This window comes from Carassius carassius, chromosome 43 (genome assembly GCF_963082965.1).
Source record: "Carassius carassius chromosome 43, fCarCar2.1, whole genome shotgun sequence".
In the NCBI taxonomy this organism is placed as follows: Eukaryota; Metazoa; Chordata; class Actinopteri; order Cypriniformes; family Cyprinidae; genus Carassius; species Carassius carassius.
Window position 1 is genome coordinate 8,674,464 of NC_081797.1, and position 27,425 is coordinate 8,701,888.

The window sequence follows — 27,425 nt, forward strand, 5'->3', positions numbered from 1 at the left end:
ATTTAACTTTAGTTTGTTGTTGTTGTTGTTGTTGTTTACAAACAATTCCAAAATGAATGCACATAACTGATATAAAGGTTTTATAATAAACAAGAAAACATTGATAATATAATACAAAAATGTATTATAAATATGCTATTATTCATTATAAATATATTATTATAATTAGACAAATACGATTTATGATATACAAAATTTTTTTAAATACACCACAAAGCAAAACTAAAATTAATTAGTGGTCATTCATTATATGTAGTTTCATTTCACGGTAACATCTTCAGTGATTCAATTTCTTTTCAAAGAAAGACTTTGACACCAAATAACACAGCAGTGATGTTAAATTTACATTTTCATTCTGCATTACTGATATCCTGTAGACGTGTTTGCTCATTTTTACAACTTGTGAATTATCAGGCGGTTTTCATTACTACAGTATTACTTTGCTACTGAAACCGCTAAAAGGGGGGAGACATAAAGGTGGATTAACTGGATCGACTGCTTTGTAAATACATTCATGCAAATGGCCCGAAGAACTCATGCTTCTCTGAAGAAACTGTTGGCAAGCCTTTATGTACATAAACTGTGTGTATTGCTTATATAAATAATACACTGAACAAAATTATGAAAGCAACACTTTTTTCCCCCATTTTCATTAGATCTGAACTCAAAAATTTAAGATGTTTTTTATGTAAAAGGCCTATTTCTCTCAAATATTGTTCGCAAATCTGTCTAAATCTGTGTTAGTGAGCACTTCTCCTTTGCCGAGATAATCTATCCACCTCACAGGTGTGGCAAAATTGGGGGCAAAAACAAAAGTGTTGCATTTATAATTTTATTTAGTGTATTGTTCAAACGTTTGGGGTCAGTAAAATTTCATTAAAAAAAAATGCATTTTCGATTAGCATGGGAAAAATTACAGTAAAAACATTTGTATTTATAAAAAAAAAAATCAAATGCGTTTTAAAAAAATATATAATATTATGCAGCATTCATAAGTAAATCTTCTTGATCAGCAAATCAGCATATGATTTGTGAATCATGTGACAGTGACAACCGGAGTAATGATGCTGAATTTTCAGCTTTGCATCACAGAAATAACATTTTTAAATATAAGTAAAAAAAAAAAAGAAAAGAAAAAAAAAAGAAAAGTGTTAAATTCACAATATTACTGTTTTTACTGTACTTGCATTGTAAATGCATTCTTGGTGAGCATAAGAGACTTCTTTCAAAATCGTCAGACTTTTGAATGGCAGTGTACAGTCTTTCACGCTCTCTTTTTCAAAGTAAAAACACCACAAGATGTCCTCAGAAATATACAGTTTATTTACAAATACAATTGCATTTGCATAGAAATTTAAAATTTCAAAATAAAAATACATAGTAGTAAACAGATTTATTAGAGGCATCTACAGCTGAACATTGTATCTGAATTAAAAGCTCTCAATGTGATTACAAGTAAACAGATAAATATATTGTTCTGTTGACTTGCCTCAACTGAAAGCGTTCTCCTATGACACAGGATCTGTCCAGGATGGTGTCACAGTTACAAAAGAATCAAAAATCATTACAACATCCATTGCATTTTATTAGTTTCGTTGTGCCAGCAGAATCACGGTATGAAGAAAAGCTCTATTCAAATGTCCTTCCATGTCTTTGGCGGAAAACAACCAACCAATTGGTTCGGAAAGAGCAGAAAGGTAGGCTATGCCCCTAAGGCACATCAGGATCATTTTTACTTAAATATCATATATATATTTATTCATCTGAAACATTAATTATGCTCAAAATGACTGTGAAAAGCAGAGTTACATGTGGTCACAGCTTTTCTAGGATATTTCCAACATCATTGAACCATTGACTCAAGACAAAGACAAGGGCTGAAACGAGCAGGAAACAATACAAGTGAACAGATCTGCCATATGAACGGGTGAGAGATCAGCCGAGGATGTTCTCGCTCTCCTGACGCCTGGTCAGATGCAACAGATCGTCACACCAGATGGAAGGGTTGTGCCGGCTGGATCTACATTAATAATGGCAACCCTCACCAGCAGGAGAGGCCCGTACACCCCGCTTCACGCCCTCACCATAAGCTCAAACCAAAAGCTAGCTTCAATCCTCAATAACTTAATATCTCACTGGATATGTAACATATTACTCGAGGAGCAGCTACTTGTGACGTCCTCCAGATCCAAATATTAGAATGTCGATTGGCAAAAAAACAAGTGGGTGAGATGAGAAAGAAAAGGGAGATCACCTGAGCAGAATGAAACGGGTGTGATGTCACAATAAGGGCGGAGCAACATTCTGATTGACAGCTGGGGGAAGAAAGCGATGATCCGTAAGCGGACGCAGCATCAACACTGAGAAGAATTAAAGCATCTGAGACTTTCCTGAGTTTCCCTTAAAGGCAATGACGCACTTGGCCACCGAAAGACCTCCTTCTGCTAGCCTTCAGCTTCTTAACACTACAACTAAGTAATCATGTCCACTCGCACCTTCACACACCGTCCCACACTTACCGGTTCCCTGTCTATACATCTGTTTACTTTACATGGATGGGCAAAAATTGAGTTCGATATTCTTGTGCCTCTAATAAAAGACATTTACAGATTTCATCCAACGTTCTGAATTGTCAGTACATTCACACATAGTATATAAATATTTATATAGCTTGACATTCTGTGATTCTGTTTGTTTCAGGCACTCCCCCTTCTCTAAATAATTGATGACTATGATGATGATAATGGTGAACCTAAGACTAATAGCTGGTAGCAGCAGCAGCAGGGTAAGACACTGAACCTAACACAGTGATAAAGGGAGAGTGGGGAAGAGGGAGGCTTATGGGAGTTTGTTTAGGAGATTTTGATTTGGTCATTGTGGCAAAAAAAGCTCTTCTAAAACGTCTGCTCGGGGATGACTGTGTTGAAGGGGTAGTCCCAGAATGTGGTGGTGATGCCAAAACCTGGAAAAAAGAAAAAAAAATACAGGAGGTTTTAAAAAGGAGAAAACAAAAACAATGCAAACAACAGGTTAAATGTATTCATTGAATACTATTAAATATTTTAAAACATTTAATATTTATTTTAATATTAAACGATATGGACATAAATCATAAAACATAAATCTTTTTAATGCCATAGCCCTGAAGACTTAAATGCACATGAACACACACCATTTATAATACACTTTCAAAATTATTTCAATTAATAATATTATATTTAATATTAACAATATTAATACTTTTTACTTCATTTTATATTTTTTTTAATTTTATATTGTACTATATAAAGTGCTTATATATATATATATATATATATATATATATATATATATATATATATATATACACACACACACACACACAATTAATAATACACTTACAAAATTATTATTTCAATTAATAGTTATATTTGATATTAACAGTATTTTATCGTTCATTTAATTATTAATATTAATTTAATATTTACATTATATGTTTTTTTTATTGTACTATATAATTTATACATCACACACACACAAAATTTATAAGAATACAATATCAATTAATAATATTTCATAATAAAAAAAATAATTAATAATATTTTACTATTATTTTATATTGTACTGTATAATTTATACATCATATACAGTGAGGAAAATAAGTATTTGAACACATTGCTATTTTGCTAATTCTCCCACTTGGAAATCATGGAGGGGTCTGAAATTGTCATCGTAGGTGCATGTCCACTGTGAGAGACATAATCTAAAAAAAAATCAGAAATCACAATGTATGATTTTTTAACTATTTATTTGTATGATATAGCTGAAAATAAGTATTTGAACACCTGAGAAAATCAATGTTAATATTTGTTACAGTAGCCTTTGTTTGCAATTACAGAGGTCAAACGTTTCCTGTAGCTTTTCACCAGGTTTGCACACACTGCGGAAGGGATTTTGGCCCACTCCTCCACACAGATCTTCTCTAGATCAGTCAGGTTTCTGGCCTGTCGCTGAGAAACACAGAGTTTGAATTCGCTCCAAAGATTCTTTATTGGGTTTAGGTCTGGAGACTGGCTAGGCCACACCACAACCTTAATACGCTTCTTCCAGAGCCACTCCTAGGTTATCCTGGCTGTGTGCTTCGGGTCATTGTCATGTTGGAAGACCCAGCCTCGACCCATCTTCAATGCTCTAACTGAGGGAAGGAGGTTGTTCCCCAAAATCTCGCAATACGTGGCCTCGGTCATCCTCTCCTTAATACAGTGCAGTCGCCCTGTCCCATGTGCAGAAAAACACCCCCAAAGCATGATGGTACCACCCCCATGCTTCACAGTAGGGATGGTGTTCTTGGGATGGTACTCATCATTCTTCTTCCTCCAAACACGTTAAGTGGAATTAAGACCAAAAAGTTCTATTTTGGTCTCATCTGACCACATGACTTTCTCCCATGACTCCTCTGGATCATCCTAATGGTCATTGGCAAACTTAAGACGGGCCTGGACATGTGCTGGTTTAAGCAGGGGAACCTTCCGTGCCATGCATGAGTTCAAACCATGACGTCTTCGTGTATTACCAACAGTAACCTTGGAAACGGTGGTCCCAGCTCTTTTCAGGTCATTGACCAGCTCCTCCCGTGTAGCTCTGGGCTGATTTTTCATTTTTCTTAGGATCATTGAGACCCCACGAGGTGAGATCTTGCATGGAGCCCCAGTCCCAGGGAGATGTTTAGCTTCTTCCATTCTCTAATGATTTCTCCAACAGTGGACCTTTTTTCACCGAGCTGCTTGGCAATTTCCCTTAGCCCTTTCCAGCCTTGTGGAGGTGTACAATTTTGTATCTAGTGTCTTTGGACAGCTCTTTGGTCTTGGCCATGTTAGTAGTTGGATTCTTACTGATTGTATGGGGTGGTCAGGTTTCTTTATGCAGCTAACGACCTCAAACAGATGCATCTAATTTAGGATAATAAATGGAGTGGAGGTGGACATTTTAAAGGGAGACTAACATGTCTTTGAGGGTCAGAATTCTAGCTGATAGACAGGTGTTCAAATACTTATTTGCAGCTGTATCATACAAATAAATAGTTTAAAAAAATATCATACATTGTGATTTCTGGATTTTTTTTGGATTATGTCTCTCACAGTGGACATGCACCTACGATGACAATTTCAGACCCCTCCATGATTTCCAAGTGGGAGAACTTGCAAAATTGCAGGGTGTTCAAATACTTATTTTCCTCACTGTATATACACATACATACACACAATTTATAATACATTTAAATTATTGCAATACATTATATTTAATAGTAACAATATTATAATTAATACATTTTTATTATTAATTAAATTGGTAATATTTAATCTATATTTAATCTAATATTTAATCTATCCATCATATAATTTTTAAAACTTATACACACACATACATATAAGTGAGTAACTAGCAGCATGCAATACAATTTTTTATTATTATTGTTTTTCTATTTGTATAGGTTTTCAAATACTGTCTTTACATATAGACTATTAGGGACATTCTCTCTTTTTAGACATGTAATTTACTCTCCAAACTTGGGTAGCATAAAATATTAAATAAACATGTTTTTATATATATATATATATATATATATATATATATATATATATATATATATATATATATATATATATATATATATATATATATACATAAATATATATATATATATATATATATATATATATATATATACATAAATATATATACATATACATATACATGAGTAAATCACTATTATTATTATTATTACTGAAAATGTATATCTAATTTACAGTGAACATTTTTATTCACCTAACTTGGCACTGGTCTTAAGCTCATTTGTGTAGAGAGATGCTCTAATGCCTGCCATCTCAAATCTAATGTCCTCACCTGCTCTTTGGTGTTCAAAGTGGTGTTTGACGTGGTACGCTTTCAGCCCGTACAAGTAGGAGCCCTTATGTGGCGAGCCGTAGTGCAGGTAGTAGTGGATCATGTCATAGACCACGTATCCACACAGACCCCCCACGAACAGGGAGGTTCCCAGACCCTCAGGCAACATCTGCCTGAGTATCAGGTAAAAAGCGCCAACGACGATGGCGGCCAGACTCGGAGGAAACACCAGACGAGAGCCGTCAAACGGAGACTGACAGGTAAGAAAAGACCGTTAGGTTGAGCTTCATTATCTAAACTCATCTACTCAATGAATGATTAATGAATCTCATTAATTGAACAAAACCACACACCTTGTGGTGCTGACCGTGCAACAGGAAGTGCAGCATGATGAGGTAATAATTGTGGGCGGGCGGGCGCATGTGGAAGACGAAGCGATGGATGCAGTACTCGATGAACGACCACAGGAACATGCCGAACATGAAGATGAACGGAAAGCTGTACTTGTGGACCAGAATGGAGTAGTCTAGAAAGTAAAAGTGTAAAATAAATAAATAATCCTTCACGAAGAAGATCGTTTACCTACTTGAAGGGATCTTTAAGTTAGTAAAGGAGTAAAAGTAATTATGTGACCCTGGACCACAAAAACGGTCATAAGAGTACATTTTTCGACTGAGATTTATACATCATCTGAAAGCTGATAAGCTTTCCACCGTTTGTTAGGATAGGACAATATTTGAAAATCTGGAATCTGAGGGAGCTAAAAAAAATCTAAATATTAAGAAAATCTCCTTTAAAAGTTGGCCAGATGAATTCTTAGCAATGCAGATTACTAATCAAAAATTCTATTTCAATAAATTTAAAGGAGGAAACTTACAAAATATGTTCATGGTACATGATTTTTACTTAATATCCTTAGGATTTAAATTAAATAAATAAATACATTTAAATAAATGTATGCATTTAGCAGACACTTTTATCCAAAGTGACTTACAGTGCATTCAGACTAATAACATACGTGTTCCCTGGGAATTTTTGATTTTTGGCATAAAAGAAAAATTGATCATTTTGACCCATACAATGTGTTTTTTACATTGACTTAAGACTGGTTTGGTGGTCCAGGGTCACATATTTTAATATAAATTAAAATAATGGTTTATAAAAACTAAAAAAAAACTAAAATAATACTTAAGTGGATTTTAGGTAACTCAGAATGTTTCAAAACACACTTTACACACACCTGATGTAATAAACAGTCTTGTCCTCTCTTGTGCCAATAACGTGTAGCAGTACCAGCTCAGAAAGATCACCAAAGGCATCCATACAATCGGCACCATGTACCTGCAAACACACACAAGTTCAAGTATCTGTTAAGTAACCACAATTCACATATAACATAACAAATCCTATCGCATATTACAACTAGTGTACAATGTTTAACTAAACTTAACTAAACGAACACAAGCAGCCAGAGATGCTCAATCCTGTAATGTGATTTCCCTTACCATGAGGTCTTTGTATTGGCCTCGAAAAAGTCATTCTCGAACAGCCTGATCGGTCTGTCCACAGGCTGATGGACCCACGTGTCATATTTCTCTCCAAGATATCCGACCTGCCAGGCCAGTGGCTTCCGCCAGTCTACCAGATCCTGTACGCACAATACATTTGATAACAGTGTTATCCTAATATTATTTATATACTATTAAAACAATTGTGTTATGCGCTTTTGTTTTGTATTTCTATTTAGCTTTATTTTTATTTCAGTTCTGGTTTTAGTCATATTAGTACTTCCTCTTATTAATTTCAGTTGCCAAGGCAAAGTTTAATTTCATTGAAGTTTTCCATCGAATTATTAACTTCATGTGCGTTAACTTACTCAACCCTTTATTGCTACCATATTAAATATCTTGTTCATTTTCAGAGTTCAGGAAGTACTGCGCAGCAGGAATGTTGGCGATCAGTGATGTTAGTTTGCTGAATCATTTTACAGGTCATTGTTTACATGCTAACTTTGACCAGATGCTTTTCCTATGTCCACCACTAGGGGTCATTATAACAGTATAAAGCACAGTAGGTGGGCGTGTCCCAGGACCTATATGGAGCTGCAACTCTAAGCAAGCAGAGGCCTTGAACTCAAGGGTGACCTGAACCTGAAGTCTATATATGCATGGTTCTGTGTGTGTAATTTATGAAACAGTAGACTGACATTTCGGTTATCATGTACATACTGACACCTCTTCAGAGTCACTTTGTAGGACCATGATGGGTGAGTGACTAGCAAAGTACAAAAGGTCATTGCAATTCAGTAACATTATCTAGGGCCCAGTTCAAAAAAAATTTACATTTTTTAAAAAAAAGGCTTGATCATCGCTCTGATTTGTTATTTTGTTATTGTCTGATAATGTTATTTACATTTAATATTCCATGACAGAATACCAAGAACAACTTAACCATAACCACCCACTTTATTTGTTTTTTGGAACAAGGAGGAGGACAGAACAATGTATTCAGGTTTAATTCTAGGAAATGACTGTCATATCAATAGGAGGACATGTTAGAACGAATTAACGGCTTATACTTTACAGCAACGCTGGAATGAATGAGAGTGCGGCAATAAACCGGTGCCGAGACCACATTCCTGCTATAATGAACCCAGAAATCTGGTCTGGACTGGTTGCCCAGCCTATCTGACTTACAAGTTTCATTACGGCATTAATTATACTGCTGGTTGTTATGCCTAGGCCTGATGCACTGGTTATGTGTTGGCCTGAACAACGACGGAGGAAGAACAATAAATGAAAAGTCAGAGTGGGACATATTTTTACTGTAAGATCAAAATAAAAAAGGTAATTGTTTATATATTTTTTTTTAATAAAATATCATCATAAGAATTAATGTATTAATTATATATTTTTTATTTTATATCTGTCTATCTATCTATCTATTCACACACACAAACTTTTTTAATAAATATCATAATAAGAATTAATGTATTAATTATTATATACTTAAATGTATTTTATATATGAACTTTATAATAAAAATATAAATTGTCATATCAATATTAACTTCATACTAACATCCCATATATAAAAATATTTAAAAAAAAATTGTTATGTTTAATTATTTATTTTTCCTTAATTATCAAACCCCCCCCCCCCAGAACCACTAATATACTGGTAAATAAGGAAATACGTCTCCAATTTCACACATGCCTGGACATATTTAAATACAGTAACTTAATGTATTATTCATAATTTAATATTAAGAATTTACCAAAAATATTCACATACCGACACTCGTATGTAAAATGTTTTATTAATTATTTTAATTACTAAAACTTTTCCCCCCAGAATTTATTACTAAATTACTAGTAAATAAGGAAATACTTCTCCAACTTCACACACACATATTTATTACTAGGAGTAGTGACGAATGGAACAGCCCAGTTCTGCTAACGGGGTCAGTGTTCTCTAAATCATTGACCCCATCTGTCAAATTCAAGGGGTTTGAACCAAACAATCGACGCTTGTGAAAGATCTGCATGCCTCTGACAGAGAACACCAGACATTCACACACAAAAAGAGAGCTAGAAATATATACACAAGCTTTTTCATTCTAAGTGAAGCACAAAAGTATTCTCACTTTACTCAGCATGTGGCATCATTCAACCACAAGAAAAAGGAAGTCTTAAAAGAGATGAGTCTTAAATGGTATTCACCGTACCAGAAAGACAGAGCAACAGAAAGTCACCTGCTCTGTTAGTGTCTGACTGTCGGTTCGAGCGAAAAGAGGAATGACTGTTTGCGGTTTCCTGTCATATGAACTAAAGCTTCACTTCCAGATGTCAAGCAAACAAATGTGATCTGATTAAATGACTGCTCTGGGTAAATGCATCTGTGGCATGTTGTTGATCACCACAGAATGTCATTATGAATGTGTAAGGCTATGTTTTGGTAATGTCTTAAGGAAGTAATATATATTTAGATTCGTATAGCACCATGCCCATCACACATCGATCAGATGCGTTTCCCACGAGCCATTCACACAGGACACGTAGCACAATGGTGGAAAATATTAACTAGCTGATCTTACTAATTACCTATTTAACCTTTAAAAAAAATCATGCACAGAAATGCACTTACAATGAAAGTCATTTTGTAAACATTTTTTATATGTTTGTTTTGATCATTTTTCTGATTGTAGCTTGCATTTCAAACAGGAATATGCTTGTAACACCAGTTTGTTTTTCACTTTCGCTTACCGTTTCTTCATCAACTTTGCTGCACTTATTGATGGCCGAGGTTTCTTCTTCTTCTGTGGTGCTTTCTGGGATCTTCTTCCTCTGTCTCAGAGTCTAGAACAGAAGAATAGGAATAGTTCAGAAAAGCCTGATCCTCATGATCATGTTTGATGAGGTGAGATTCATCCGTGTTGCATTTGTGTTGGCATTTGATATGAATTGTGTGGAAATGTATATGATATTCGTGGCCTGATATGAGATATGAACCTGTCTGACAACAGGAAAATACCAAGCTGCCGCAAGCAGCTTCTGACTGGTCATGTGATCTCAACATGTCAGCCACCATGAGGAAACCTGCTTTGTGTAAACATTTACTAATATGAATTTTATAGTCATTTGTTTTTGTTTTTACAAGTACTTTTAATTTAATTTCTTAAAAAGGTAAAAAGACAATTACTTTATTATTATTATTATTATTGTGAAAAGGTATTATAATTTGCCCAGGGGACATTACATCCAGCACATTAACTATAAATAACATAAGCATTTTAATTAGGAAAAAAAAATCACTGTGTCGAATTTTAAATGTTAATAATGTGTAACAAAACTACTCTTATTGAAAAGCAAGGTTTACACAACCGAGAAATACTGAAATTCAAACCATTTTTTAATTTGTCAATAAATTATTAAATTGTATGCTCAGTTCAAAAAGTATATTAGTTGTGGCATTTTGAAATATTTCTGGTAAAAGTTGAAAAATTATATAGTAATATCCCTTCTAGGTCGGACCCGCCGTCGTTCAGAAATCTATCAAATAAATACTAACAAAAACAAAACACTAAATACTTTCAATAAAATAACCAAGCAGACATAGAAGAAAAAAAGCATTCTTTAAGTCCCATGAGAATCAGATCTGCTGTTGTTCCGAAAACTAATACTAATAAAAAAAATGTAAAAGTAAATAAGTTTCAAGTCTAACAGTAAAAATTACAACATGGCACAGATAACTGTGAATATAAATATGACAAATAAGCTTTTCACGTCTTAGATAAAACATACACCTACCCTCATCATCATCATGCCAAAGTACACAACGCCTTATTCACATGATACACACATCACAGCACACATTACGTCATGGACCTCATCCCACAAGATGGAAGAGCTTCTCATTTCTCCATAGGGTCATACACACACACACACACACACACACACACTCAAGCACACCATTCACAGAATGCTAGTTTGGTGGGACAGATTAAAAATACTAATCAGGTCTCACGTCGCACCATACCATTCTAATGTTAAAGAGTTGATTAACCCTGCCCCCTTTCACACCTGCACACACACACACGTCCATGGCAACCTAACACCTAAGCCACACCACACACTCGCCACAAAATTATAGTTATAAAGGTTAACGGCTGTGATGTTGCTGTTTGAGTGTGACTGAGGGGCCGAAGGGTAATTACGATAAAAACAGTGCAAACTTACTCAGAGGTCACATGGTATTGAATATTTACGCAATTGTATCCAGACCTGCATGTGATTTCAGTACAACATATTTCAATCGAATTCAGACATACATTATTCATGAAGGTCTAAATATCTCTATTTTTTGCATTCATTCATTATTGCCCTGTAAGAAAGTTGCACTCTTAGCAATTATATATAAATTCACTCTGCTTAATTATTCTTATGAAAACCATCAATGAATGGGAAAATTGCTTGGGTTTCATTAAGGTGGCCTTTTTAGTGCAGAAAATGCAGGGTGGAAGCAGGTGTCAAAAACTGTGGTCTGGAGAATCTCCATCAATGACATGACTTCACAGGGTCAGGCGCTTTGGTGGAGTGATGGTGTCGTTTAATGTGCTTGTTTTCTAATTTTACTGATAGTCTTATCTGGAGATGTTGTAAATACAAATGTCATGTGGGTATTTCCATTGTGCAAAACAGCTTGTTCTAACAGCAAGTGAATAACAGGTGATCGTTTCTGCTAATGTAAGTAATGATATTTGTATTAGAACAGTAACAGTAATGAGACAGGCCTTTACTATAACTAGTATACATGAACAATAATTAATATACAATGTATGATTAATAAACGGTGAAATAAGCCTCATGAAGCTCACCAAGGTTGCATTTATTTAATCAAAGACAGTATAAACAGTAAAATTGTGAAATATTATTACTATAACGGTTTGCTATTGTATTATTTAGAAATATAATTTATTCCTTTAATGCAAAGCTGGATTTTCAGCAGCCATTATTAAAGTCTTCAGTGTAATGTGGTTTTTGCTTATATTGTGATACATCTTTCTACATACACCGACAAACACATATACATACAATTATTTTTAATTTTTAATAGTGTACTGGAAGGGGGCTTCCAACACGACAAAAACTTAATTCTGTAAGAAACTATGAAAACTGCTCAAACAAACTTTTAAAAGCAGACGAGCCTGACCAAATATTCCTGATGACTGTTTGTCCAAACATCAAACACACATGCAAACTCATCTTTGAGTGCACTTATGTTGACACTAACATAAAATAAGCTTACTCCATGTCAGTCCATGCTGTTGTCACACTCAATGTGACACACTTTTTTAATGCTTAACTTGCAGCTTAAATAGCACATACAACAATTTATAAAAATACAGCAGCATATAAAGTGGTCATTTCGATTTATTGCACCTAGACACACCCAGCACACAATATGCTTACGTGACTGCTGGGGTGTTTCATTGTTTACAATGAGCCACGGCAATCATTAGCTTAGAAATACACACAAACCAAAACGAAAAAGAGGAAAGGGGAATTAACAATTTAATAATTAACATTCACTGGTTGTTAGTGACACAAAATCAACGGATCTGAAGAATGCAAATCTATCAAATCAATTTTTATTTGAATTTTTACACAGTGAAGAAAGGATTTTCACACAAACGCACACACAGAAATGAACTCCAAAACCAGTGCCTAGGATAATACACAAGGGATTGCAATCTAGAATCAAACCGTTGTCGTTATAGATACTGTCACTATCAGGGCACTGCAATTGCTGAAAACCTGCACGACAGGCCTTATGCACAATACATATCAGACTAGAAACCAGAAGTCAGACGATTCAATCTGGCTTGTACTTGCATGTTGACATCTTGATTACATGCTTTCAAGTGAACAATATGTATAGTATACATAGCATCCATAGCATACATGTTTTTAAGTTCATGGTCAATGAGCCACTGCAAATTGACTGTGAATGCCAGCAAATCATTTGCCTTTATAGCTCAGAAATAGTGTTGTATAAGTGGGTGTGTGCGCGCGTTGCATTACGACCAGCACATGTGATACGAATTGTGTGCTGCCCTTTTGCCGAGGTGAACAAAGTTGCTTAAGTGAGAACTGCATGGAAGATATGAGCGTGAAGGTTCAGTCATGTGTGGTGGTCACTTTGGCAGGTAATTTAGCCAACTTTAGCAGCTTCTTACGCAAGACGCCTACAGACAAAAGCTTAGGAAAAGCAGGGTGAGATCCAATTTGGTAAAGTGCAAAAGTCCTTAAAAGTAAGGCAAAATAATACAAAGTTATCTCATGGTTAGAAGGAAGGAAGTTAGAAGGGAACTAGAAAAGATTAGTTAGGGTAAGATCAATTAGTTACATTAGTTACAAACAAAAAGTTACAGACTCGGAATAGGGTTAGAACAAGATGCAGTTTTCCCATGATGCAGGCGGCTGGTTGGGGGTCTATCAGAGTTCTCTGATCTGTGCTGCAGAAGATAGTTTGAGCTCAACAGGACTGTGGAGGAAAGAGCTTTCAAAGGGATCATGTCTAGATGGTAACCTCATTCTGTGAAACTTTGCTTCCAAGGATAAGGTTGCTATTGGACTCTAAATAAACAAAGTAGTTGACATAACATACACGTGTACTTTTATTTCACAAAACATCTAGAACTTAAAAGGTTAGTTTTCTGTCATCATTTACTCACCCTGATTTAATTCGTTCATCTTTAGAATGCAAATGAATGAAATCCGAGAGCTTTCTGACTCTCCGTAGACAGCTGACAACTGACAGCTTCAATTGTGTGACATTTTACAGTTTGACATTTTTTTTTAAACGTTGCCTTATTAATCATATGTAGTGTGGAATTAATTAAATTTTTTTAATAAAATGAGATCAGAACAATAATTAGCAAAATGCTGTTTGAAACCATGCTAGATTAGCAGGTTAAGGTTTAGCATGTCATACTGTTGGATATAACAACTTTCCCCAAAGTATTTCCTGTGTTTAACTTTGCAATAAAGGCTCGTCCTAACAGCAAGCAGTAACATCTCTGTTAAACCTCACAGATTTCACAGAACAAGCATGAAGATCATAAATCTAAACTGTTGGATTGCATCTATTAATGTGAATATGGTTTTTGGTTATGTGGTTAAGTTTATGTACCTGAAAAAAAAAATCCACAGTCAGAAGATTGGTAAAACCTAAACTAGGTCAGAGAGTCAAAGAGATGTATTGTTGTTCTAAGAGACAGTGGGACATATTTAGTCAGATCACGTTATCTGTTCCACAAAACTAATAAACGAAGACTACCCTTGCTACGGAAATTGAGAAAAAAAAAAGACATCAAAACTAAACCACTTCCTATTTCCTTTCCATTTTTATGGTCTATGCCTTTGTTATATTTCTTCACAGTTAAACCAATCAAATGAAGCGTACATGATCCTATATTTTACAGTAAAAGCACACACAATGCAACCCAACACAGATCTTGTCTGTAACACACTACATGTTATTGTATTACCTTGTAAAAGGGGCTTATTTACAAAAGAGAGGCTTTTCAGTTGTTCTCAGTGGACATCAAGAGAATAAATTCAATCTGGATGAGGTAAGTAATCCTTTCTAGTGGTTACAGAGGTTTTTTTAATGGTGAATGCTTATGTCTAGAAACCACAGTTGTATAGCATGGTCCTTATTGGTATGAAAGAAAAAAGATGGAAGGAAACGAACCAATAGGAAGTTGTTACTTTTAACATTCAGCAAAAGCACTGTGTGATTAGGACTGACACTCTGCATGAAGACCAACAGAGTGGAATGTATGAAAATACAGCCATAAGTCATTACACCTAGGCGGTATCATTTTCCGGTGTGGTATGCAAATATCTATTGGACTAAAGTTATGACAGTTGCACTGGCAGACTCAAAATCGGTGACGTAAATAATATTGCATGAATCAGTTGTGTAAAGTTTTCAGGGTTATCCCAATGCGGCAGTCAGGAAACCCTACATTTTGGAGCTTGGCTGACCTTGGAGCATGAGTTATTTTAAAGACAATTAATCCAGAACATCAGATCATCTGGATTCCAGGGAAGTAGCAAGTATCCTGCTACATTTCTTGGTAATATAGTCAGTAAGATAGTCAGTAATACTAATATAGTCAGTAAGATGAGGGCAAGGAAGAGGCCAGTGAAGTAGATTGTCATGGGGGCTGAAAGAATTCCTCTGGGTGAACAATAAGGCTTCTTTATGGAGTAGTAAGGGTCCGGGACACTGAATGACAGAGACACTCATACATACAGAAAGAGTTGCGAGAACAAAAGCATGGAGGACAGAGGAAGAGAGCTCAGGCTGGTACAATCCAAACAGGGCTGGCAGTGTGTTGAATGGTGCATGGGTGGTGGTCAGAGTTTGGTTGGGGGTTGAGAGCCTCGGATACATACACTCGAAAGGGCACTAAGGCCATCAGCAACGCCTAGCCAAACCCTAATAAGCTTAACTCTCCCAGTCGATGGTGACGGTAGGCAGTGCTCTTCACAATTTGCTCAAACCCACCACATTCCACAGATAAAAATGTAGGAACAAATGTAGGCACATACCAACTAGTGGAAAAACACACCCTTATTGTTTTCAAACTGCAGACATTTGGAATCAGTTTAGCATTAACAAAGGTACTGCAATAGAGGATGTTTGGTAATCTTTGTAAAAGCATAGATACTAGTTTGGATAGTTCCACCTGAGCGATTGCTTCTCTAATGCATGTACAACAAGATATTTGTTTAAGTATCATTGGCTGGCCAAGCCTGTGTTCTTGTCAAGAAGGGGTTTCCAGTAGAGTAAAAGTTCTATGGTCAAAGTTCACACTGACTGACATCATTTGGGTCTATTTAGGAGTGTCCAATCCTGCTCCTAAAGGGCCACTGACCTGCAGAGTTTAGCTCCAGTCTAAATTAAACACGCCTCAGGTGTCAGAATTACTAGGAAGTTCGTTGAGGCAGACCGGAGCTAAACTCTGTGGGACATTGGCCTTTCGGGAACGGGATCAGACAACTCTGATTTAGGTTGTTGACCTGCAAAGAAAAAAAAACTCCTTTGTTCATTTCAGGTCAAACTGAAACCCTGAAGAATCTTGACGCAACCTCATCAGGCACCATTCCAGAAGTTTGTCGAAATGAATGATAAAATCAGTGGTTCTTTGGAATGAAAAATGACACTAGCTTAAAAAAAAAGCTATGCCGCATTACCTCACCTGTTTTAACAGTGATCAGGACATGACCCATAAGGGTTCTTTCAAGTCAATAATTAACCATTATCCAATCAGTGCCAGGATACACAGTTGGACGGAATGATCCTGATAAGAGGAAGCAACTGATGGACTACTCCAAGCTGTCGAAAACATCAGCCATGTGAAGTGGAACTGATTTGGGGCAGATGGAAAACATTTGGCCTGTGTTATTCAGAGCAACACTTATGTAAATTCACAGGGACAAATCCCTTGTAAACCTATCCAATTTCAAGATCCACGTATCTATCTAAACACACAGGTTTTCTTATTTCTTATTTTGTTTTTCTTATTCTCCATGGAGGATGTTTAGGTTTTATGTCAAGCACGGTTGATGGAAGCAATTGGCGAAGTGGGCAGACATGGAAAAGTCTTGTGATATAAGTAGAAAAGGCTGGCTTCTTGTTCAACATATGTAAATGACTAAACAAAAGTACATGTTAATGCAAATGTGCTGAGGGGAGGGTTGCTGAATGCATCACTGTTCTAAGATTATGAACCACCATTATGCACCATATACGTAAAAGAACAAGCTTCACAGTTGGACATTATCCAAAATAATGTTGAAAAAAAAAACATTTTGACTTGTCCCTCATGTTCTTTATTAAAAAAAACCTAAGGTTACAGTGAGGTACAATGAAATTGAATAGGGCAAAGTTTTAAGGAATGCAAAACAGAAATGTGAAGTTTTGTTTAAAGTCACTAACATTTCATTCTTCTGTTAAAACTTGAGCATTATTTGAAATAAAGCCATCTTTTGGCTATACTGTTATATTATAAGGGTCTTTTATCAAAATTGTGTTAACTTTTACAAATTAGCCCCATTAACTTCCATTTGAATTGTCTCACTGTAACCCACACTTTAAAAAAAAATGAGGGACAATTGGAAATCCATTTCTGTGATTATCAACAACATTATGGCACAAATGCTGTTAACTGAGCTTAACGTGTACTGAACTCAGAATAATCCTTTAAGGTTTTGAATTTATCTGTAGACTTTGCATTCAAATCAATGCTTCTTTCTTTGTCCTTTCCTCTCAAGCCTCATTCCGTTCCAAATGTGATTCAGGATCAGCTTTTTAACCGCTTTTCTTTGCTCATAAGAAACCAGTCCAAAGCCGAAACTGATCACAGACCTGTCGATCTGGAATTTAAAGTGGTAGGCGGGGTTAAGAGAGTCTACTCTCACCATAAACAGGGATGTTGTTGGTTGGTAAGCTGCATCACCCAGAGAACTGGTGGAACCTGCTGGGCCAGATATTGAGAGTCCTCCCAAGCATTTTCTCATTGGCCAAGCCAAATTTAACATCAATGACCAGCTTCATTATCTTGGAGTCGGCAGATATAGGAAAGATTAGGCTAGATGTCTGGGATATAGTCGGGAAACCAGTCAATTCTCATCTCATTATGACAGAATAAACAAGATTTTTAAATCAAGACAGTCAAAAATATTCTTTATCTGCATAGTGCAAAGGGTAAAAAAAAAAAAAAAACGTGAAGGCTGTTCACTTGTAAAAGAAGACCATAAATCTTCATGTAATAACACTTTTAGGGTTCCTCCCTTCAAACAAGGGTGCAAAGTTTTCTTCATTTGCAGGTCTGCACACATGAACATGTCCTATTGTACGGAGTTCATCGATCAAGAGCTTCTCACATGTAAAGACCTTCAATCCAGGAAGAGCATCATCAAGAAGATTAGAAATCCATGCAACAGGATTAGCATGACTGAAGTTCACGGATTCATTTCTCCAATGTCTGCATTGGAGCTGTAGCTTTGGTACAAAGTCAATTGATAAAAAAAGTTAAACAAATAAAAATGTACAACAATACCAATCTTTTCTACATTATTGGTAGTACTTAGAAACCAGGAAAAAAATATGCCCGTTTACCTTATTTTCTATCTATTTTACTGCAATTAGTTATAAATATTAGTTTAAAATATATAATAAAATAACTACTTTGAAAATCTTTAAAATCGTTTCACTTAATTGAGAAATACTTACTAAAATGCCATTGTTCTAATTCAATCGGTTAATATCACATTGATATTGATAATACACAAATGTGTTCATTCACTTTTGCTATAATATCAGACTATCAACAATTTAGACATTTTGATACAAATGTCTACTATAAATGTGGTTTAGTGACATGTCTGCATGCCTGTAGTTTAAAGTTTAATACTCAACCTAACCAAATATTCTCCAAGCAGACAAACAAGGTTTAGCTTCTTCATTAAAGAGGAGCATCTCAGCTTCATGTTCTCTACAGCGAACAATTGTATAATGCAGGTATCGTAAAAGATAAGAAGAAATCTATAAAAATCAATAGTTGTTTCATAAAGGGAGTAGCAAATGCGATTAAAAAGATAGGGAATGGAACGCACATCCTACAGAATCAATGACACTGAACACAGTTTTCCAACTTTGATGTGTCATTCCTCATTTGTATCTCTTTTGAAGACTTTAATGGCTCAACCTGTAAAAAACTTCAGCACATTGAAGGCAAATACCCTTCAAATACCAAAGATGAGATCCTACAGAAGTTTATTTGAGTTCTAAGAATGACACCACCTGATTGTTCCAAATGTAACCTTCTCTGGTCAAACTTGTCTTGGCTAGTATCTTAGAGAACCTTTATAACACATTGATTTGATTTAAAGCTTTGAGATCTAGCAGAAGTAATGGCGTTCAAATCGTATGAATTAAGATACAGGTAATTGTGACATATGCTTCAAATATTACAATGTTACAGTACATACAACAACAATTTTTTCTAGAAAACCTATGTCAAACGTGTAGGTTGGCTCTGCTGAACTTCTACGCTGTCAGCTTTGGAACAATACACCCTTTTTCTTTGCAAAGCCACAATTCAGGCAGGGTTTATATGAATCACTCTTATTCAGTTGGCACAATGATTCTATATGCATTGAATTATAAGCAGATATATTAGTTGGGACGAAACCATGTGTGCGCCTCATGGGAGTGTCGGTGTGAACTTTGACACAGTCAAGAAACCGTCTAAGAGGCCATGTTCACACAGCAGCAGAATACGGTTGTCAATCATGTATTTGAGTCCTTAATACAGTTACGTTCACACACAGTACAGTTATTTACGGGTGTAACCAAACTCACACCTGAAAATTTTCAGGACTTAGAACACATGCGCTGTGTGAACTGAACAGGACTGGACAACGTCCAGTCGTCTGTCACGTCATACAGTACGAGAGGGAGCCGCTCTGACACACAAAAACACATCTACCACATTATGTGTTATCATGTATGAACTCGCAGCTCGATTGGACTCTTGTCGTGTCAGAAAGTGATAAGACTTTCAGTTTTATGGACACATCGCCATCTTTATTTTTTTTATGGCCATCCCTGTCAGCATGAATGTGCAACGGGAGTCAAGCCCGGTAACCATACAGTGACCAGAGTAAAATTACTTTGGACACTGTTGCTGGGCTTGACTCCAGTTGCACATTCATACAAAGTATTTTAAACACAACTGTTGTGAATGAGACATTTCGAGACTCACACCTGAAAAAGAAAAAGGCAGTTGTCAATCCCAAAGACGGACAGTGTGAACGTAGTCAGAGTACATTTCAACAACGATTCCCCTCTTTTACTGTAACTCAACTTAATGACAAAGAATTTGTCGGTCTCTAGAAGTCATTTAAAACCAACCTTGGCCATATTATGCGTTTTGCTACGTTGACAGCTTTTCTGGGTCCCAGGGTTCCACCCAGAGCCATGGAAACAAGTGTCTCCTGGTGACACCAAGATTATGAGTCTTGTACCCAGCATGCTCCTCTCCTGGGGACTGTCTGGTGGCTTGATGCAATTAATGAGCAACCAAACCTCAGTTACCTTAGGGACCAATTGTGACCGAACCATCTGCATGTAATCTATCAGTGACCCAAGTTATAATCTATCAGTGAGAACTTCTAAGCACCTCCTACAATTGGACCTCCGGCTCCCAAATGTCTTGCATTCCCAAGGTGTAATTCGCCAGTCTGACACAGCCTCCTTGGGGAAAGAGAATGGAGGGTTATAAGGAGAATATGTTTGATGACACTAGACCAACTAAGTACTGAGGCCATCCCTGTTGGCATAGCAGCCGGCAGTAAACACTTCCCACACCAGAGGATACCGGTTCATCCTACAGTCTTGTGGTTATAGGCATACCTGGATTATAGTATGAACTATACTGATCCAATAGGAAGTTCTATCACAACCACAAGAAAATATTATGAAAGGAATTTCAGTGAATTTCACTGTAATGAGCATTCACAACCAAGATGGCCCTTGGTGAAGGATGGCATGCTGCTTTGTGGCTGAAGCCATGGAAAACAAAAAGGCTATTGAAGGAAAATTAGAATTCCTCAGAAAAATGAAGCATTCCAGAGATCCATGCCTCTGCCTTGTACGTCTTCTCAAAAATGAACATGCAACTAAACCAGTTCACTCTGACTTGGTGAGATGTTCATCAAAGGTTTCAAATGGATTTGGAACAACTACAGCCTAAAATTTTACTTCTATTATATCAAGCCAATTTACTTTTCTACTGAGACATATTTTTGTGTAAAACATTAAATTGAACAATTTCAGGCCAGAGTTTGCAGTCAATCACCAAGGAAAACTAGCTGTGGAAAATACAGCGGGTGGCTGATTGAAACAAAAGAAGCCCTGACATCAGCTGAATTGGTACATATTGGTACCATAATAGTTATCAGCCAATATTAGATGCATTTTATTCTGTATCATAAAATTAATCAGCATGCACATTTACATTTTACAACCTTTTTCCGTTCTCTAACACTTATTTAGTCTTAGAAAAAAATAATAAACTGTTATTAAATGTTATCTTTCGCTAATCTCAAAATGAATATGCACTTTTCACACTGTACAGTATAATGATGTGCCTAAATTTGTTTAACATTTATAATAATGGATTGTAGTATTCCAATTGTAATTTATTTAGACAAAATAGTAGGCCTATAATATCAAAATATCTGTAATTTATCAGTTATCAGCCATAATTATGGCCTAATTTGTATCGGAAAATTCCTAAAAGCAAATCATTTCGATGAAAAATTGTGAAAACAATATATAAAATAGCATAAATATAAGTAATAGCACAAGTATGAAGAAATACAACATAATTTTGGTTCAGAATTAAGAATCTGAACCAGTAAAAAATTATTTAAAATGAAGACAATGAAATTTCTTATATCTTTTAGCCCTATACAGTGTAATATCTCTGTAAATGGAATAGAAAATAAACCTGAAGTTTAAGATAAACCCAATAACCCAACCGTAAGTCATAAATTCAAATGTGAATGTGTCAGAGCATTTGGAAGAGGGAATGTGGGCGCTATTTGAGCTTACACCATACGTGCCGGGAAAAACGTCTGAGTGATGTACACAAGCGTGCTAAAGAAGCCTTTGTCCTTTCGTCTCTGTACAGAGTTATGAGCTGAAGTGATGCCTTGCTTTATAATAGTGATCATTACGATCTTACCAGTTACAAGGTAACTAACAGTCACAAGGCCAGTTGTTTCAAAGTACAATCAATATATCCAGAACCCTAACAACTATTTACCTACACATTTATGCATCACTGCACTTATCCATTTATCTCATTCTCCTCATTCAAATTCATGCTTGTTCAAGAAGTGGAACCGCCTGATACCATTTTGTCATTACATCACTGGCAGCACACCCATAAAAGGTCATCGCCTCGTCATAACCTCAGTAGATATGAGCAAATGGACTACAGCCCCTGCACCTACACCCAGTCATCAGGTCCAGCTGATTACACGAGCAATCAATTAGAAAGAGAGACAGACATCTCCCAACAGATTTCATGGATGTTTGTGTTGCTGCCTGACTAAGGCCTTTTAAGTTTGTCCTTTCAATGTCATATGCATTAATACTATGAATGCTTTCAAGTCTAGCCAGTTTTTCAGAATTAAATAGGAATATGTGACTAATATCATGAATCACTGTTGGTTCTTAGTGGGAAAAAACAGCAATCAATGGGCTCAAGATCTGAAGGAGGAGCTTGTTTTGAAAATGAGTGTCATAAAAAAAGAAGCAATTTAAAAAATGATAAGCGTGATCGAATTTTACTGAACTTTTGAAGATCGAGCTGGTTTAGGGCTATCTTCTCTCTGATAAATCTTTAACATTTATAATACTCGATCATGAAAATCAATCAAACGTGAGGCGGAAATTCGTAGGGCTTTCTTTTTTATGTTTTTTTTAAGTCTTATCAAGGCTGCATTTATTTAAACAAAATCACAGTAAAAACGGTAATATTGTGAAATATTATTACAATTTAAAATAACCATTCATTTTTGGATATATTTAAAAATATTTTTTATTCCTGTGATGCAAAGCTGAATTTTCAGCATCATTAATCCAGACTTCAGTGGCACATGATCCTTCAGAAATCCTTCTAATATACTGATTTCCTGATCAAGAAACATTTCTGATAATTATTATTGTTGAAAACAGTTTTTCTGTTAAAAAAAAAAAATCTAAAAAAGATAAAAAAAAAAAAAAAAAAAAAAGATCTTAAGATTAGAAATTCCTTGCTTTTAAAATTTCCTTCCATTTGCTAATATTTTGCATTGAAATAAAAGCAGTGAAAGAAAAATGCTTGCCACTGGTTACTCAATAACTACCAGTAATAGGAATTTTACATTTAAATTTGTATGACATCCAAATTAAATTTGTTTGACATACATCTGATATCAGATATCAAAGGTCTAAAAAATAGCTAATTGCCTAGATAGATAATCCCATGAGACAATTACACTTTCAATCTTTCAATCAACAAACAAAAAATAATTATAATTATAATATAATATTTAGGGATGGGACGATAACCGGTTTTATTGATAACCGTGATAAAATGTGCTGAAGGTTGGTAATATCGTTTAAAAATGAATTATCATTAAAACCGTGTTTGATTATCGCGGTTTTAATAACTCACTATTAAATCATGTCCAGCCAGCAACAGTCTGATGCAAGCGCAGCGCACAATGTTTTTTTGTTTTTTTTCGAGAAGAAATGGCGAAAGTCAGTGACTTTTCTATGCTTCTACACTTTTCATTGTAAGGAAGGAAATGCCACAGAATTTAATCTTTCTTTAAATTAAGTGCATAGAGTTGCTTTTTTTATTAGTTGTTTGTTGATTATTAAATATAAAACTTGCTGAAATGTTTTCAGTGTGAGCATCAACTATTTTTGAACACTTTCATCTTGTTTCAACAAAACCGTGATAATATTGATAATCGTGATAATTTTAGTCACTATAATCGTGATATTAAATTTTCATACCATCCCATCCCTAATAATATTACTAATAAATAAATACATACTATTACATAATATATACTTTACCATTAGTAAATATATAATATATACTTTACCATTAGTAACTCAATAATTGGCTCTAACTTCATTGATTTTTAAATCACTAGGACTCACTACAAAAAATAATAAAATACTTTGTACTAGCAGTATTTATAACCTGAGGGTGTTAAAATGTGTTTGTGAAACTATGTGGAAACATAGATTAGCAATGTCTCAGGCCAAGCCCTTCTGTTGAGTGGTGGGGATTCAAGTTCTCACACTTTTAGAAGGATCAGACTGTTTACACTGCAAGCTGCTGAGAACCGACTTTAACATTCAGGACAGGTGACTCAAAGCCTCAAAGTTAAACTCAGCATCAAATATAGGCCACAGTTTGGATACAGGACACAATAGGACACAATTTGTCCAAAACACTTTTAACACTCCCTTATTTTATACACATGTATAGTTGAAATAGTACAAGATACCAGCAAATGAGTGAAGCTTGGTTTCATTCAGTAACTAATATTAAATTATGGAGTGACCATTAATTGCAATGATACTTCACGTGAACCCTTTCATGTGAATGCTGGCAGTACTCTGTGAAACCTGAAGTGGCGTGGAAACTTTCCAGCTTAGCTATTTTGTTGTGGGTCATGCTAGAGTTTATGCCACTGCTTAGACAAGACAGACCGGTTTGATTGTCTCTCTCTCTCTCTCACACACACACACACACACACACACACACACACACACACACACACTCTTACACCTTCTACATTCTAAAATATCCACCCTTCTTCTGCACTTTGAGCTTGTAGCCAGTACATGCCTCATATCAAGAGGTTTATTACAGGCTTAATGGCAAAAAAATCCTGTCAATAACTAACAGTTTTGTTTATATGACTAGATATGTATAAAACTAACAATAAAATGAAAATAATACATAAAGCTGGAGATACCTGGTCCTTCACCCCGCTTGTTCCTTGGGGAGTGAGAGAGGAGAGGCAAGCGCAGAAGGCTTGTTTATCTAATAAGAGCCCTCAGAGGAATATCTACCTGCTTACACGACGCACACATATCACAAGAATAATCTAGGCGTTTCTTATCAAAAGGTTTTTCAAATATTACGTCGGTTAAAAAAACGAATAATAAAAATGTTCAATGGTTAATTTTTTTATATATATATATATAAAATCATAAAAACCGACTTAATTTAAAAAATAAACCTGTCGATAATTGCGTCATCACCGTTGACATAACGGCGTAGCATGTCTTTTGTTCTTAAACATGCATACAAAAAAGTATATAGCATATATTGCTTCTATTTGGCTTTTCAAATATGACAATATTAAAGTTTATTGTAATTTTATGAGTCCCAGTTTAGTTTGTTCAGTCATTTAAAAATTTACATTTATTGCATAATAGCCTAATAAATTTAATTTCTGTCATACAGACAAGGCAAAACGTTTTTTCATGTTTTAATAATAAACAATAAATCGAGCATGCACTTAAGTCGTAAACATATGTACAGTATGTTTTATTTCTCGAAACAGTGAATCGGTGAGTGGAGAACCGCTTGGACCGATTCACTTTGAATCGTGAACGAACTCCACAGATTTATTAAAAAGATCCGACTCAGATGACAGTTTAAATCAATTCGAATCCGTTCTGACTATTAAGAATCTTTACGCACTAAACTTCCTCCTCAAGTCCCTTTCTGGCTCTGTTTGCTTCATGTAATGTAGCCTAGTTCCTGAACCAAAGATTGACATATTAAGACATGACCTCTGTTATAGTTAAACTTCCTCAAAATCGTGCGCGTGTTTACTTGAGTGACTTTCTGTTGCTATTTCGGAACTCACCCCCGTATCTTCAGCTGTGCTGTCTCTGTCGAGTTCACCGATGTAGTACTGCTCCATCCAGCGCCGGGCGTTCTTCGAGTGCCGGTGTGGGGGTCCTTCGATCTCGGCTCTGATGTCCCTGCCAGAGCGTCGGAGGATGAGCGCCTCTCCGCCCGGGTGCATCCGGAGGAACCCGGTCACATCGTAGACGCGCGTCCCTAACAACACCCAGCACGATTCCTTGGTGCAATGTTTGGCTACCTCCTTTTCGGAAAAAAAGCGAGGGGACACCGAAGGTGACATTTTATTTTTCATTTAGGGGAGTCCACAAGACGATAAAGAACGGTAGGCATGCAGGTGGGACCCCCACTGACTTTCTCCAGTGCTCGTGGACTACAACTACTGACTTTCGACTTCGAGTCCGAGCAGAGTCCATACCCAGCTGCTCATTACGCATCTCATGAATAATTCATGACGCAGTCACTGCTGATCCATGCACCTGTTGCGCGTGCCAAGCGCAATAGCGGCAAAACGATGAACTAGCTGTGTTTGTCACACATTTTCTAAAAATAAAAATAATAATTATAATAAAATAATAATAAAAAAATACACTATACCAAAAGCTAACTCGTCACGTAAACTATCGATACTTGCTCAGTGTACTTCCTCCTTGTGGGCGTTGTTGGTGTCATAACCATAGACTGTATAAAAACGTTGTGTTTACACGCAGGGCGCGACTCAAACAGGCTGTCTATAGCGTTTTATGGCACTGAGACGTGACTCGATCAAGTTTTAGGGTTTAATTTAGGTTTTAAATCAGATTAGGTTTTAATTTAACTTGAGACACAGATAAACCGCCTTTGACAAAAAATAAATAAATAAATAAACGCTGTTGGTTTCCCATACTGGATGTTTTAAATAGCAGGGCAGTTTTATAATTAGATTTCTAAATCGCTGTACTTTATACACACGTAATGTGGAATATAATTGAGACTGAATGTATTTTAAATATGATTGTTTATATACTCGCGCGCGCAACGTACGAATTTTTTAAGGCGCTGTGACGTCACATGCGCACATATTAGTTGAACAGACAGAAATAAGTACTAACATTAAAAAAACAGTGATTGATTAATGAAAGTTGGTTTAGTCACACTGCTGCTTAGACGTAAAAAAGTAGAATGAATAGCCTACTCTAAAGTCTTTTATAACCTAGTTTTACCATCAATAAGTGCACAATAAAAACATTAAATTAATAATAATAATAATAATAATAAGGAATTTCCTCACTATACTTTTAATGTCCATTTCATTTTTCCAGTGTTGAGGCCAGTATAGGTTTTATTAGGGCGTCAGTTTCGTCTCTGGGTGGCAGTATTGCTAAGTAAATAAACATGTTCACAAACAAGTTGAACATTTTCAATGTTTTTTTTTTTAATAAAAAAAAAAGACATTTTAAATTGTTCGAAAATCTATAATATTGTTTTAAAGCAAGCTTAAACGGTACTAAAGTAACCCGAATTATAAA

The 27,425-nt window shown here is 35.7% G+C and overlaps 1 protein-coding gene across 1 annotated transcript; it reads right to left on the reverse strand.

The window, feature by feature from the left end:
• Positions 1–1,302: 1,302 nt before the first annotated feature.
• Positions 1,303–26,320, reverse strand: fa2h (fatty acid 2-hydroxylase). Its single transcript, XM_059535722.1, has 7 exons — positions 25,919–26,320; positions 10,148–10,240; positions 7,389–7,531; positions 7,124–7,224; positions 6,237–6,409; positions 5,884–6,136; positions 1,303–2,962 (listed from the first exon to the last, which is right to left on the reverse strand). The coding sequence occupies exons 1-7, from the start codon at positions 26,210–26,212 to the stop codon at positions 2,895–2,897; spliced, it is 1,125 nt and encodes a 374-aa protein (XP_059391705.1). The 5' UTR covers positions 26,213–26,320; the 3' UTR covers positions 1,303–2,894.
• Between the last annotated feature and the right edge of the window lie 1,105 nt (positions 26,321–27,425).

Bases quoted from the DNA above. Each gene is read 5' to 3' on its own strand.
- fa2h (XM_059535722.1), bottom strand. From the start codon at position 26,212: ATGAAAAATAAAATGTCACCTTCGGTGTCCCCTCGCTTTTTTTCCGAA. The intron at 10,241-25,918 runs GTGAGTTCCGAA...CTTCTGTTCTAG, and splicing joins GCACAGCTGAAGATACGGGG to ACTCTGAGACAGAGGAAGAA. The intron at 7,532-10,147 runs GTAAGCGAAAGT...TTGTGCGTACAG, and splicing joins GCAAAGTTGATGAAGAAACG to GATCTGGTAGACTGGCGGAA.